Consider the following 15,534-nt stretch of genomic DNA (forward strand, 5'->3'; position numbering starts at 1 on the left):
TCAGTGCCCAGTGCTCCTCCCCCAAAGCTGTAACCTTCCGCCAATCCATCTGACGACAACCTCCAATCAAAGTCCACTGTGATGAGAGGTGGTGAGGCAAATGCTGAGATAAGATAAGATACACTTGCACGTGACTGCTCCTGCAGCTGCCTGTCGCCAGCTCCGACACCCCTGTCAGCCAAAACCCACCTAAAGCGTTTTGGGTGAGCTGGAAGTTCCACGAAGTAAGGTAGCCCCGTACCTTCCACTCCGTAAGGTACAATACCTCACCTTTCCAACCCTCCAGTCTGTCACTTTGGACTGAATCTGGATAGCTTCACGACTACGACAGATCCCACAACAACAATTGAGGCATACGAGTTGATGACCGTTTCGATATCCTGAACACCATCAAGATGCGTCAAAGCTACGGCATGGTGCTTTTGGGCACCTTTGTGTCTGCTGCCGCCCCCGTCGCTGCAGCTAGCTTGCCCAGAGGTGTTGGTCCTGAATGTGAGTATCAGTCGGCAGCCGGCCATCCAAGTCTTACCAAACCGGAGCATTTGAACCACTTCAACTACACACGAGAGCAAAGGCATTATCTCACTTTGTCTGCATTCTCCGCCTCTGTTGCCTGATCAATTGGCCCAAAGCTTTGTCTTGACACGATCTGTCACTAATATGATTCCTTGCAGTTGCCAAGTTCTTCGAGCTCAAGCCCTCCTTCAAATGCATAGGCCACTCCGAGATCAGAATTCGCTTCAGCCAGGTCAACGACAACAGCTGCGACTGTCCTGACGGTTCCGATGAGCCTGGCACCGCTGCCTGCGCGCACCTCGACCCCCTCTCCCCTCAACAGCCCTTCGCTGGCTCCTTGACGGGCACGACCAATACCTCCAATGCCCTCCCCGGCTTCTGGTGTGCCAATGAAGGTCATATTGGCGCCTACGTGCCTTTCATGTTCGTCAACGACGGCCACTGCGACTACGATGTCTGCTGCGATGGAAGCGAGGAGTATAGCAAGGTTGGAGGCCTCAAGTGCGCCAACAAGTGTGCCGAGATCGGCAAGGAGTACCGTCGCGTCGAGTCCGCGCGCAAGGACGCCATCGATAAGGCTGCTAAGAGACGCAAGACGATGGCCAAGGAGTCTAGAGAGCTCCGCCGCCGCGTCGAGGCCAAGGTGACCAGCCTGAAGGACGAGGTCACAGGTCTCGAGACCCGCAAGGAGGAATTGGAGCAGAAGCTGCACGAAATTGAGCGTTCTGAGAAGGGCAAGATTGTCAAGGGCGAGGGATCCGGCGGAAAGCTCGGCACCCTGCTCAACCTTGCCAAGACCCGTGTCACTGAGCTCCGTGAGACCCTTGAGGATGTCGTTGCCCACCGCGATGAGCTTCAAAGCAAGGTCAAGGAGCTCGAGGGCATTCTCAGCCGCTTCAAGGAGGAGCATAACCCCAATTTCAACGATGAGGGTGTCAAGCGAGCCGTCAAAGGCTGGGAGGACTACGCTGCCAACCTTGCCAACGACCCGCTGCCCGATGGTCTCGAGGCCGACATCAAGGAAGTCCTTGTTGAGGATGACGAGTCGTCAGGCATCAACTGGAAGGAGTTTGAGGAGGACGACGTCTCTGACACTGATATCCGTAAGCGGAGCCTCTGACCAACTTTCATAGCGAAGAAACATGGCTAACCCTGCCCAGTCTACAACTTCGAGGCCTACCTCCCCGAGGGTATCCGCGAGTTCATTCACGGCAAGCTCTTGTCCTTCAGAGTCTGGATGATTGAGAACGGCCTGGTTGCTGATAACAACAACGGCGGCGCCGAGTCTCGCCTAGTCAAGGCTGCCCGCGAGGCATTCAACTCCGCCAACAATGATCTGTCGGACAAGAAGCGCCAGCTGGAGACTGAGCAGAAGGATCTGGAGAAGGACTACGGCACCGATGACATTTTCCGGATTTTGAGGGACAAGTGCGTCAGCACCGAGATTGGCGAGTACGAGTACGAGCTCTGCTGGATGGACAAGACCAACCAGAAGTCGAAGAAGGGCGGCGGTCACACTAACATGGGTAACTTTGTCCGCATTGACAAGGAGATGGCGGACGACGAGGAGCGCGTCGATGGCAAGAGCCTCGGCAAGGGCCTCCGCATGGTTATGCGGTACGAGAACGGCCAGGGTTGCTGGAATGGCCCTCAGAGACGTACCGACGTCTGGCTGGCCTGCAGTGAGACGGAGGAGCTGTGGAAGGTCACGGAGTCGGAGAAGTGCGTCTACAAGATGGAGGTGGGCACTCCTGCCGCCTGCGACGAGCTTCTTGAGCCTCCCGCGCCCAAGGGCAAGGATGAGCTGTAAAGACAGCAGCAGCACGCAACGGGTGTCTATGAAGAATTCAGCATTGGGTCTGCTTAGCTTGGCGTCAGGTTCGTCTGCCTTAGACCGAGTAGAAAGAATGCATTAGGAATGGTCAACACATTTTTTGGTACTTGCAACTGGTGGCCTCAGATTCTCGTAGAGTGTGCAACTAGGAATGGGAACCGGGCAGGGGGTATCTTCATTTTTTTCATTCAAAATACAGCTTGACATTTGCCGGCTGGGACAAGATTAACCTCTTGACGAAGCCATCTTCCTCCGCCTGCTGAGCTCCTCTTGCTCAGCCAAGACCTTGGCTGTTAATGACGCAGCCATTGGGTTGTTGATATTGCTCGTCTTGCTCTCCTTCTTTGCAGCCTTGGCATCAACCGTAGCCCTCTTCTTCTCGGGCTTGTCGCCGTTCCCATTTTCCTTGATATCGTCCTCTGCTTTGCGCTTCTTCTTGCCGCCAGCTCTCTTGTCTTTCTTCAAGCCATGTGTAAGCCCTGCAGCGGTCAAATCATCCATTCTTTGCACCATTTTCTTAAGATCGCGCTCCTCTGTTGGCAGAATGGGTATCACATTCTCGCTCTTGAGCTCCTCACTGCACTCGGGACATGCTGACTCTTGAATCTCCTTGATAGCTACCTCGGCAAACACATGCCCGCATGGTACCAGATAGACGGACTTGACTTGAGGGCCGAGCTCCTTGAGAGAAATAGGGCAGACCCAGATATCCTTCTTGCGGCCTGGTGACGTATGCTTGTGGAACTTGAGTTTGACAATATCACGCAACGACTTGATGCCGGTGGAGGTAAATGTGAGTTCTTGGGATTCGGGATTGGATGGTGGCGACTCTGCGCTGTCGTCGGATGGCATGAGGCCTTGGAGGATGGATTCGTAATTGTAGAGGCGGCCGCGCCAGTCCGACACGATGTTCTCTTTGTCGAGGGGCTGATTTGACAACGGATCGTTGCTCCAAGCGTGACCGAGGGACTCGAGGACATTTGCCTTTAGCTCGCTGACGGTGAGGGCGCGGGCGGATTCCTTGACCAGCTCGCGGCGTTTGGGAATGGATCCTCCATCGTTACCCATCGCGAAGAAGGAGCGAGGTGGGATGATGGAGTTACAAGGCTGCGAAAGTCAAGGTATCGAATGTCGTAATTATCGCGATCCTAAAAGCTTGATTCCGCTGCCTATGTCTTGCGGTCGGCTTCTTCCTGTAGATATTGCGCGAGTCCTGATGTTGAATCTCGAAGTGGTGTCCTGATCCAAGAAGTCGCGACAGAAAACGGCTGGATGCGCACTTCACTGGCTGGAACGATAAGATAAGGTCACGGGGATCGAATTAGGAATGGGGGAGCTACAGGGGTAGCAACCGAGGGAAGGTCAGCCGAGAGTCGCCAGCAACCCACCATGGCCATCACCCATTGGGCCATGGCAGGCTGCTGCCGCTGAAGCTTCGGGGCATTGGTTTAGGAATGGGTGTATTACGGTGGGGCTGAGACTCGCTGAACAGTGCGGACTATAGCGAGTCAAGTCCCAATCAGGGTAGCTGAAGTCAGCAGTGAGGTACCGTGTGGGAACTGTGCACCAAGGTACCTTCCGTTCTTGCGCCGTTGCTCCCCCCATGGTTGACCCTCCATTCCCGTGTCGCACTTTCCGTCACTGCAGACTGACTGCCCTGGCATGGTCAATTCATCTTTTGAACCTCCCATCGTCACTTCCATCCCAAAAGACCTCCTTCATCACACGCTTTACTTGTGCACCCAGAGCACTACCTTTCCCTTTCTGCTTCACCTCCACCACTTCACATCGCGACAAACGGTGGGCTTTGGTGCAGCTGTCATATTGGCAATCCCCTCTTTGTGTACCATTCCACCGCGCGACTCCTCAGTTGACAATCACCTACGACGAACAAGTACCAAACGACGAGCGCCGAGCACTACGACCCCCCAAACCCCTCGATCCGATCCGACTCCTCCTATACCCAGTCGATGGTTCTCCCACTCTGATACTCGAACGCTCGGGTCCGCCAGCCAGTGAGCCATGGCGACCCAACAGCAGATCGCCCTCGAGCGACTTGACAATCTTGTCAGGGACTTGAGGTCTCGGTATTTTCCCTTCCCCTGCCACCTCGAAGGCCGAGTCAAGGTCAACATTGTATTTTTGTTTGCGCAGCTACTAACGAGCTTCAAGGTCTTCAGACGACGTTAGGAAGCGTGCAGCACTGCAGCTTAGAGAGCTGGTGCTAGTCTGTCATCGAGGTAAGCCATCCGTCGCTCTCTCAGGCACGATGCCACTTGCGCGACAGCAAGCTGACAGCCCACCTTTGCAGACCTCCCCCTCGACCAATTCAACACCATCTACGGCCAGGTCAACAACAAGATCACCCAGCTCATTTCCCATGGAAATGACTCCTCCGAACGCCTGGGCGGCGTCTACGCCCTCGATGCCCTCGTTGATATCGAAGTTTCCGAGCAGTCGACAAAAATGTTTGCTCGCTTCAACCAGAACCTCAAAACCATCTTGCGCGGGAAGGATATCAACCCCATGCAGGCCGCCGCGATCGCTCTGGGCAAAATGTGCCGACCAGGCGGTTCTATGATAAGCGAGCTGGTCGAGTCCGAAACTCAGATGGCCCTCGAATGGCTGCAGAGCGAAAGAGTCGAGGAACGCCGATACAGTGCCGCTCTTGTCTTGCGCGAGCTTGCCAGACAGGCACCCACACTCATGTACAACTACGTCGGCTTGGTGTTGGACCTCATCTGGAATAGCTTGAGAGACAACCGCCACCTCATCCGCGCCACCTCTGCAGAAACCGTCGCCGCATGTTTCCGGATCATTAGAGAGCGAGACCAGGAACTCAAGCAGACGTGGATGGAGAAGGCTTACGCCGAACTTATGCGCGGGCTTCAGCACGGCACCGTCGAGTACATCCACGCCTCTCTTCTTATGTTGAAGGAGCTTCTGGAACAAGGCGGCATGTTCATGCAGGATCACTACCCCGAAGCCTGCGAAATCGTCCTGCGCTACAAGGACCACCGCGACGTCACCATCCGGAAGACCGTCGTCCTCCTCATTCCCGACCTCGCGAGCTACTCTCCCGCAGAGTTTGACAGAAGTTACCTCCACAAGTTCATGGTGTACCTCTCTGGTATGCTGAAAAAGGACAAGGAGAGGAACGACGCGTTCCTTGCTATTGGCAACATCGCGAATTCGGTCAAGAGCGCCATCGCCCCGTATCTCGACGGTGTTATGACCCACGTCAGAGAAGGGCTCAGCTTGGCAGCTCGCAAGAGAGGCTCGGTAGACGCAGTGTTCGAGTGCATAAGTCGCCTCGCCGTTGCCGTCGGCCAAACCCTCAGCAAATACATGGAGGCTCTCCTCGACCCAATCTTCGAATGCGACCTGACACCAAAACTGACACAGGCCCTCGTCGATATGGCTTTCTACATCCCGCCGGCCAAGGATACCATCCAGAACCGATTGCTCGATATGCTCAGCATGGTCCTTTGTGGAGAACCTTTCAAGCCCCTGGGAGCCCCTCATCCAAATACTCTTACAGCTGTGCCCGCTGTTCCCAAGGATTCAAAGGATCCTCTGGCCTATGAGCATCGCAAAGCAGAGGTCAAGCTTGCACTCAACACCCTTGGCAGCTTTGACTTCACGGGACACGTCCTCAATGAGTTCGTCCGTGATGTTGCTGTGAAGTACGTTGAGGATGAAGATCCAGAGACAAGAGAGGCCGCCGCTCTCACTTGTTGCCAGCTTTACGTGCGCGACCCAATTGTCAACCAGACTAGTTATCACGCGCTCCAAGTTGTTGGCGATGTCATAGAGAGACTGCTTACTGTGGGCGTGTCGGATCCTGAGCCGAATATCAGACGGACAGTTCTTGCAGCCCTCGATGAGCGTTTTGATAGACATTTGGCTAAGGCAGAGAACATTCGCACGTTGTTCTTTGCCCTCAACGACGAAGTCTTTGCCATTAGAGAGGTTGCAATCTCGATTATTGGTCGTCTTGCCCGATACAATCCGGCATACGTCATCCCCTCTCTGCGCAAGACTCTTATCCAGCTTCTCACTGAGCTTGAGTTCTCTGATGTTGCGAGAAACAAGGAGGAAAGTGCCAAGCTACTCAGCTTGTTGGTCCAAAACGCTCAAGGACTGGTCAAGCCATACGTCGACCCAATGATGTCCGTCCTCTTGCCCAAGGCCAACGATCCCAGTGCTGCTGTGGCTGCAACAATCCTCAGGGCCATTGGCGAGCTTGCCACTGTCGGAGGAGAGGAAGTGCTGCCGTACAAGGACAAGCTCATGCCCCTCATTATTGAAGCCTTGCAAGACCAGAGCTCGAATAACAAGCGTGAGGCTGCATTGCACGCCCTCGGCCAGCTGGCTAGCAACTCTGGATATGTCATTGAGCCTTATCTGGAATACCCGCAGCTTCTGGAGCTTCTCCAAGGCATCATTCGCACTGAAGGCCAACGCGGACCTCTTCGACAGGAGACCATCAAGCTGATGGGTATCCTGGGAGCTTTGGACCCCTACAAGTACCAGCAAGTGGAGCAGCGTCGGCCGGATGCCCAGAGACGTGTTGAGACTACGCAAATGACAGACATTTCTCTCATGATGACTGGCCTCACCCCATCCAGCAAGGAGTACTTCCCGACAGTTGTCATCAACGCTCTCTTGCAGATCCTCAAGGACAACTCTCTCTCGAGTCACCATGCTTCCGTCATTGAGGCAATCATGAACATCTTCCGCACCCTTGGCTTGGAGTGTGTATCCTTCCTCGACCGAATCATTCCAGCCTTCCTGGGCGTGATTCGTGCTGCAGACAAGACTCGCCTGGATTCGTACTTTAGCCAGCTAGCTACTCTGGTGTCAATCGTCCGACAACACATCCGCAACTTCTTGCCTGAGATCGTCGAGATTTGCCAGGAGTTCTGGAACACCACGACCAACCTGCAGTCGACTATCATGAGCCTGGTGGAGGCCATCTCTCGTTCTTTGGAGGGCGAGTTCAAGATCTACCTCGCCGGCTTACTGCCTCTCATGCTTGGTGTGCTGGAGAAGGATACCACCACGCGACGCACGCCTTCTGAAAAGGTCCTTCACGCCTTTCTGGTATTCGGGTCAAGCGCCGAGGAGTACATGCACTTGATCATCCCCGTTATTGTTAGGACGTTCGAGAAGCAAGGGCAGCCCCCTCCGTTGAGGAAGCAAGCGATCGAGACGATTGGCAAGATTACGTATCAGGTCAACCTAAATGACTACGCCGCGAAGATCATCCATCCCCTCACCCGAATTCTTGGCAGCGGGGATATCGCCTTGAGGGTCGCCGCTCTCGACACCCTGTGCGCCTTGATTCAACAACTCGGCAAAGACTATCTTCATTTCATGGGCACTGTCAACAAGGTTCTCGCGCTGCACCAGATTCAGCACCAGAACTATGACTTGCTCGTCAACAAGCTCCAAAAGGGCGAGGTGCTTCCGCAAGATCTCGGCGGCGGAGACCGTTTCGTCGACCGGGTCGATGACCAGGCAGCGTTTGCGGATCTGGGTGCAAAGAAGTTGGAGATGAATGCCATTCACCTCAAGCAGGCGTGGGATACGAAGGGCAAGTCAACCAAGGAGGATTGGCAGGAATGGCTTCGTAGGTTCTCCACGACCTTGCTCACCGAATCACCCAACCACGCGCTTCGCGCGTGTGCCGCACTCGCCAGCTCTTACCTTCCGCTGGCCCGCGAGCTGTTCAACTCCGCCTTCGTGTCCTGCTGGAGCGAGCTTTACGAACAGTTCCAAGACGAGCTGATTCAGAATATCGAGAGCGCCATCAAGTCCGAGAACGTACCCCCTGATCTGCTCGGCCTCCTGCTTAACCTCGCCGAGTTTATGGAACACGACGACAAGGCCCTGCCCATCGATATTAGAGTTCTCGGTCGGGAGGCCGCTCGTTGCCACGCCTACGCCAAGGCCCTTCACTACAAGGAGTTGGAGTTCTTGCAGGACCAGAGCAGTGGTGCGGTTGAAGCTCTTATCGTGATCAACAACCAACTTCAGCAGTCCGACGCAGCCATCGGTATTCTCCGTAAAGCACAACTTTACAAAGAGGGAATTCAACTTAGAGAGACGTGGTTCGAAAAGCTGGAGAGATGGGAGGAGGCCCTTGCCTTTTATTCGAAGCGCGAGTCCGAAGTCCCGGAAGACAAGGCTGTCCCCGTCGAGATTATTATGGGTAAAATGCGTTGTTTACACGCTCTCGGCGAGTGGGAAGCTCTTGCTGGCATAGCAGGCACAACTTGGGCCAACTCGTCGCCAGACGTACAGCGCCTCATCGCGCCTCTCGCAACAGCTGCTGCATGGGGCCTCAGCAAGTGGGATTCTATGGATAACTACTTGCAGTCCATGAAGCGATACTCCACTGATCGTTCCTTTTTTGGCGCTATTCTCGCTCTGCACCGGAACCAATTTAGGGAAGCTGTCAACTGCGTGCAGCAAGCTCGAGAAGGACTTGATACCGAACTTAGTGCGTTGGTTAGTGAGTCGTACAATCGAGCGTATCAGGTCGTGGTCAGAGTTCAGATGCTGGCCGAGCTGGAAGAGCTCATCGTCTACAAGCAGACGGACGACAAAAAGAAGGCGACAATGCGGCGCACCTGGGAGACGAGACTCAAGGGATGTCAGCGCAACGTGGAGGTATGGCAGAGGATGCTCCGTCTTCGCAACCTGGTCATTACGCCGACAGAGAACATGCACATGTGGATCAAGTTTGCCAACCTTTGCCGCAAATCTGGTCGCATGGGTCTCGCCGAGAAGTCTCTCAAGTCGATCATTGGTGTCGAGGCTCCTCTGGAGACCTTGATTCCTTATTGGAACGAGAGACAGCAGCCGAATGCCGCCATGCCGCGAAACATCCCGTCGCAGGTTATCTATGCCATGCTCAAGTACGAGTGGGAAGTCGGTCAGCAGCCTGCATTCCGCACTTCTGGCATTGCCGAGCGCACTCTTTACTGCCTGCGCAAGTTTACAAACGACTCGGCCCACCGATACGAGGCGACGAAGGCGCATCTTACGGCCCAGGCTCCCAACGGAATGGACTTGTCGAGTGATTATGGATTCCCGCACCAGATCGACCCTAGTCTGATGAACCCTCAAACCCAGAAGGCGCTCTACGACCAGACTGTTCTGTTGGCCAAGTGCTACCTGCGCCAGGGTGAATGGCTCATCGACCTGAACAAGGAGAATTGGCAGTACGAGCACGTCCAGGATATCTTGACCTCGTACTCGCAGGCTACTAAGTACAACCCGCGCTGGTACAAGGCTTGGCACGCCTGGGCTCTGGCCAACTTTGAGATTGTCCAGGCCCTGTCTACTCGAGGCGAGAGAACTGATCACATGGTTGTCGAGCATGTGGTTCCGGCTGTCAGAGGCTTCTTCAAGTCAATCGCGCTGTCTGCGGGAAGCTCTCTGCAAGACACGCTTCGCCTTCTGACATTGTGGTTCACGCATGGTGCCAGTGCCGACGTTAATGCTGCCGTCACTGAAGGATTTACAAATGTCAGCGTCGACACCTGGCTGGAAGTCATTCCCCAACTCATCGCTCGAATCAACCAGCCGACACGCCGAGTTCAGCAGTCGATTCATAGCCTTCTCGCGGATGTTGGTAGAGCTCATCCGCAGGCTCTGGTCTACCCGCTGACGGTAGCGATGAAATCTTCGCAAAACACCCGCCGTTCGAGGTCCGCTGCTCAGATTATGGATAGTATGCGTCAACACAGCGCCAACCTCGTTTCCCAAGCCGACATTGTCAGCCACGAGCTTATCAGGGTCGCGGTTCTTTGGCATGAACAGTGGCATGAGGGTCTTGAGGAAGCATCGCGACTGTACTTTGGTGACCACAACATTGAAGGCATGTTCGCTACCCTCGAGCCTCTCCATGATCAACTCGAGCGTGGCCCAGAGACTCTTCGCGAGATTTCCTTCACACAAGCCTTTGGCAGAGACCTCACCGAGGCCCGCGAATGGTGCCGTCAGTACGAGGCCAGCAGAGACGTCAACGATCTCAACCAGGCTTGGGATCTCTACTATCAAGTATTCCGGCGCATCTCACGACAACTGCCCCAGCTTACAACTCTCGAGCTGCCATACTGCTCGCCCAAGCTATTGGCCGCCAAGGATCTTGATCTCGCTGTGCCTGGAACCTACCGCAGTGGTCAACCAATTGTCCGCATTATGGAGTTTGAGGGCACCTTCACTGTTATTAATAGTAAGCAGAGGCCTCGCAAGCTCAACATCAGCGGCAGCGACGGTGTGTCATACGCCTTTTTGCTCAAGGGCCACGAGGATATCCGCCAAGACGAGCGAGTTATGCAGTTGTTCGGTCTGTGCAATACCTTGTTAGCGAACGACTCTGAATGTTACAAGCGTCACTTGAATATCCAACGCTACCCTGCCATCCCATTGTCACAGAACTCGGGTCTGCTGGGATGGGTGCCCAACAGCGATACTCTTCACGTTCTGATTAGGGAATACCGTGAAAGCAGGAAGATTCTCCTTAATATCGAGCATCGCATCATGCTTCAGATGGCTCCAGACTACGACAACCTCACTCTCATGCAGAAGGTTGAAGTCTTTGGCTATGCACTTGACAACACGACGGGCCAGGATCTCTATCGTGTTCTGTGGCTCAAGAGCAAGAGCTCAGAGGCTTGGCTGGAGCGCCGCACCAACTACACACGCTCTTTGGGCGTAATGTCGATGGTTGGATACATTCTCGGTCTTGGTGACCGTCATCCATCTAACCTCATGCTGGACCGCGTGACGGGCAAGATTATTCACATCGACTTTGGCGACTGCTTCGAAGTGGCTATGAAACGCGAGAAGTACCCAGAGCGTGTGCCGTTCCGACTGACCCGCATGCTCACCTACGCCATGGAAGTCAGCAACATCGAGGGAAGCTTCCGCATTACCTGCGAGCATGTCATGAGAGTCTTGCGAGACAACAAGGACAGTGTGATGGCTGTCTTGGAAGCGGTATGTGTCTTCTCCAAATCTGGTTTTTTAATTCTTCTTGCTGATCGCCTCGCAGTTCATCCACGATCCTCTTCTGACCTGGCGCCTTACTAATGCTGCCAGTCCGGCGGGTCCGAACTTCCGGTCCGAACGCGAGACTTCGCTTGCTGGCCCGCAAGCTGCCAGGGCCCGCCGTCCCTCTGTTCTCGACGCAGACGTGGCGCCTTCGGAGTTGCTTGCCACTGGAGATCCCGGTATGCCCGGAGGACCCGTCGCGCGCTCCCGGTCGAGAACGAACTCATCAATGGCTCATGAGGGCAGCGTTATCAATGGCAACAACGGACCAGACCCCACCGAAATCCAGAATGCTCGGGCCGTCGAGGTGCTGGATCGCGTCTCTCAAAAGTTGACTGGCAAGGATTTCAAGCCGAACGAGGAGCTTGATGTGATCAACCAGGTCAACAAGCTCATCACGGAGGCGACAAAGTTGGAGAACCTCTGTCAGCACTACATAGGATGGTGCAGCTTCTGGTGATCCTGACGTTGTTCAGGTTTGGGGCGACTGGGCTCCGATGGCATTCAAGGACTTCCATGAGGAAACGAACCCGGTGGAAGGGTTGCGCTCATAAGCGCGGCCGCGGCGGCGTTGGGCGGTATTTCTCTTCAATGTGTGTTTAACTTTCCTGGCATGTTGCCAGGCGTTTCCGTTTTTTGGTCTTGTTAGTGTATACCAGGTCAAGGGTTAAGGGCTTTCAGCAGTACATTCTGGACTTTGCAGAGGACCTCTTTTTTTTCTCGAGGTATCATGGCATGGCGTCGTGGTAGACAGAAAATCAATCAATGGGAATTTCAAAGCAATAGGACGGATCTAAGTGATGTCTAAGGTATGTACGTGCGAAAGTAAGTCATCGCCGGTCACCATTCTCGGTTTCTTCAGGGCCACGACTACGCCTTTCTTAGGGTGACGCCAAACGGTCGCGGCGAAATGCTCTTGGCTGATCCATCCTCTGCGATGGTGATCGTGAAGTCGTCCAAGGCAAGGTAATTGTAGGTCTTACGATCAACCAAGCCCCATGTCTGACAGTCGCCGTCAGGGTATACGAGTTTGTCACCGACATCTGGCTCATCATGGTTCTTGTACACAGCACGCCATGACCACTGGTTGCCCTCTCTGATGTTGGTAGGGTAGACTCTGCCGCTGACGTTGAAAGCCTGGATCTTGGAGCCGACGCCGTAGCTGGGGATGTGAGAGAGCACGTCGAACCCACGGACGGTGTAGTTTGTCAGAGACAGGCCTGGGCCGTCGTCGATGGATAGCGTCAGTGTCGAGTTGGTTTCCTCGTCGGTGTACTCTCCTGCAAAGGACGTGCCGGCGTGTTCCTTGTTTGCTTTCTCTAGGGCCGGGATGAGGGCTTGGATGACGGGGGAGATTACTTGGGAGGGGAACTGGAAGGTTCCAGCGGCTTCGGCGCCGGCAGTGAGAATGGAGATGACGAGGTCGTAGTCGGGGATGAGGAGGAGAACGTTGGTGTATAACCCGAGGTCTCCGGATTTGGTGTAGATGCTGAGAGGGACGCCTGAGTCGAGGAGTGTGGAAGTTGTCCAGATCTCCCAGGGTGCGCCGAAGGAGTAGCCGCGCGAGGAGGTGAACCCGCGCGGTTTCAACCATGAACCCGTGTCGATGCCGACCTTGTCGGAGAGGATTGCTGTGCCGAAGGTGAGCATGTCGCGGGTGTTTGTGTAGATCCCCCCCGCAGCGGCATAGGCGCCGAGGTCGCCGCCCCAAGTTGGTTCTTGGAGGGGGATGAAGCCTGTGTCCTTTGCTGGGGTGGAGATGGAGGTTCTTGTTAAGCCAAGAGGGTTGAGGATTGTGTCGGTGAGGATGGTTTCGTAGGCTTGGTTGGATGCTGCTTCGACTGCGAGGGCAAGGAGGGTGATGCCGATGTTGGAGTAGACGGGGGTTGTGTGGGGGCGGAAGACGAGGGGTTTCTCGTTGAGGCCGTGGAGGAGATCTGGATGTTGTTAGAGATTTGCTATGGGTAAGTTGGATAGGGACAGATGGTTTACCATTTCCTGAGCAGGGCTTGGTGCCGAGGAGGCCGGAGCAGGTCGGCTTGGTGTTGTTGGAGACGGGGGGAAGGCCCATTGATGCCCAGGCGCCGGGGAAGACGGCGAGGTCAGTGGCGACTTGAGGTTATCAGTACAGTCGAGTGAGGTGTACGAGGAGCAACTCACTGTCACCACCCAGTCCGGAAACATGAGAAGCTAGGTCCTCAATGGTGATGTTGTCCCAAGGGATGAAGTTGAGATGGCCTTCGTTCTTCACGGCATCAGTCTTGAGTTGCGGTAGGTACTTGGTAACGGGATCCGTTCCCTTGATCTGTGAGTTCTTCAGAGCGGTGAGAGTTGTGAAGACCTTCGTGATGCTTCCTCCGCGGTAGACAGTGTCGATGTCGACTTTTGCAACGCTGCGGTTATCTGCCACTGGAGGGGTGTAGTGCCAGTCGAATAGGGGCGCATCTTCGTGTATGGATTTCACGCCAATGGAGACTGCGGTGTAGCTTAGGGTGGAGGTGAGGTTGACGAGGCCTTCTTGGATCTTGAGAATGGTTTTTTGTACTATTGTCGAGTTGCTTGGTGTTTTGGTGGAAGGTAACGTTGGCCCTTGTGGTGGACATGGGTTCGCTTGGGATAGAGTCATTAGAGAGACTGCCGTGAAGGCAAGGAGTGAGGTCTTGGGAACCATTTTAATAGATGCTCAATCACGGAGATGAGTGTGAAATGATACACCAAGGTAGTGAAATTCTAGAACTTGAGTTGTATAGTCGGGTGGAAGGCCTTTTTCAAGTGGCACATCCAGAGTGAATTATATCGTTTCTACAAGACAGAGAGCCCCTATGAGTCTCCCCGAGTGTCTCGCCCTGCGAATACGTAGGAGGAAGCTATTCTTGGGCCTAACACTCTGATGAAGACCAAGCCACGACAACGCGCGAGGTAAAGCTCCAGAAACACACGTCGAGCCATCAGCAAGCTCGGGACAGAGTCTCTCAAAGTCCGGCATCACCAATCACGGCTTGTCTGACAGACGATCAAAGCCATAGCGTCTGGGAGGATGAGCAGACAGACATACTAGACAGACGCTACACTAGCGGGGAAGGGGCAGAGGCGGCAGCTTGTTATATGGCGTGGTCTTGGTCAAATTAAGGTTAATTCTATTGTTCTGTGCTGCCTGTGCTCAGCCACCAACCTCTGACCTCCCCATCGATGAATCCCTACCGCAAGTGAGAGAGAGCTGGGATGACGGGGGAATTGGTACACGGCAACAAGGCCGTAGGCCCGTAGGGCTATGCAGAGACCGGGAGGGAACCGGGAAGAGACCCGTTCATCTGGGTTCTACCTTACCGTCTGGGCTGAAGAATGGAGAGGGCGTCAAGGCAGCAAGGAACAGGGCGACTGAGCCAGTCAGACGATGGCTTGGCCGATGTTTGCCGTTGATGGTGTGATGAAATGACAGGGCCTGGGGCTCGTGTCGTGAAGTTATTTGGGTTCATTCATGGGTATTCTGTAAGGTATGGAATCATAGATACTCTGTACGGATACCTTGAAGCTGGTTGTGATGGGTAAAAGATGAGAAACATGGCCATAGGGAACGGGATCAACGGGCGCGAATCGCTGAACCGAAAGGATCCTGCGGGAGCCGGCTCGGAGCCCCACCACAGCCCAGCGATTGGTTCGCTCGGGACCGTAGTCCGAGATCTAGGACGAATCAAAGACGCGCAGCCTCCTGGCTTAGCCCCGTTTTAGTGGGGCATGCGCCGTTGTGGCCCGTGAGCCTTGGCCCCTTCCCATTCGAACTGAGAACTCAGCAATGAGCAGGTGCGCCCTGCCGTGCCTGCTGCGCTCCTTCCCCTGCACAGGTACGGCGCATTCACATGGAAGGTGCGATGCAACGCAACACAACGGGGGGCAGCTGCAGTCTAGACTTCTGGGCTGAGCCGCTTCCTTCCATTTCGCTCCTCAACCGGGTCCGCCAAATGCAGTGCAGTCGGCGCATCCCACGGATACCTTACCTTACTTACTTCACCTTACCGTACCTAGACAACCTCACCTCATGCGCATCTCTCCACGATGGGACGCGGCCATGGCCATGCAGCTGGGGCAGTGACAGGGCTGACATCTGAAAGGAGACT

The 15,534-nt window shown here is 54.8% G+C and overlaps 4 protein-coding genes across 4 annotated transcripts; 2 read left to right on the forward strand and 2 right to left on the reverse strand.

Annotated features, from left to right (window-relative positions):
* Positions 1-127: 127 nt before the first annotated feature.
* On the forward strand, positions 128-2,451 carry BDP55DRAFT_366366 (glucosidase II beta subunit-like protein). The gene is made up of 3 exons (XM_060567078.1): positions 128-492; positions 675-1,619; positions 1,677-2,451. Exons 1-3 carry the CDS (start codon positions 396-398, stop codon positions 2,324-2,326), a joined length of 1,692 nt encoding a protein of 563 aa, XP_060423917.1. The 5' UTR covers positions 128-395; the 3' UTR covers positions 2,327-2,451.
* Positions 2,452-2,575: 124 nt separating this feature from the next.
* BDP55DRAFT_733502 (Rtf2 RING-finger-domain-containing protein) lies at positions 2,576-3,418 on the reverse strand (the record flags this gene model as incomplete). Its single annotated transcript, XM_060580096.1, has 1 exon — positions 2,576-3,418. One exon carries the CDS (start codon positions 3,416-3,418, stop codon positions 2,576-2,578), a length of 843 nt encoding a protein of 280 aa, XP_060423918.1.
* A 954-nt stretch (positions 3,419-4,372) lies between these two features.
* Positions 4,373-11,879, forward strand: BDP55DRAFT_733503 (FAT domain-containing protein; the record flags this gene model as incomplete). Its single annotated transcript, XM_060580097.1, has 4 exons — positions 4,373-4,437; positions 4,523-4,590; positions 4,662-11,365; positions 11,421-11,879. The coding sequence occupies 4 exons, from the start codon at positions 4,373-4,375 to the stop codon at positions 11,877-11,879; spliced, it is 7,296 nt and encodes a 2,431-aa protein (XP_060423919.1).
* A 313-nt stretch (positions 11,880-12,192) lies between these two features.
* On the reverse strand, positions 12,193-14,090 carry BDP55DRAFT_620575 (beta-lactamase; the record flags this gene model as incomplete). Its single annotated transcript, XM_060571334.1, has 3 exons — positions 12,193-13,356; positions 13,412-13,531; positions 13,580-14,090. The coding sequence occupies 3 exons, from the start codon at positions 14,088-14,090 to the stop codon at positions 12,290-12,292; spliced, it is 1,698 nt and encodes a 565-aa protein (XP_060423920.1). The 3' UTR covers positions 12,193-12,289.
* Between the last annotated feature and the right edge of the window lie 1,444 nt (positions 14,091-15,534).

The sequence above is a fragment of the Colletotrichum godetiae genome, assembly GCF_030913485.1.
Source record: "Colletotrichum godetiae strain CBS 193.32 chromosome Unknown BDP55scaffold_64, whole genome shotgun sequence".
Taxonomy (NCBI): domain Eukaryota; kingdom Fungi; phylum Ascomycota; class Sordariomycetes; order Glomerellales; family Glomerellaceae; genus Colletotrichum; species Colletotrichum godetiae.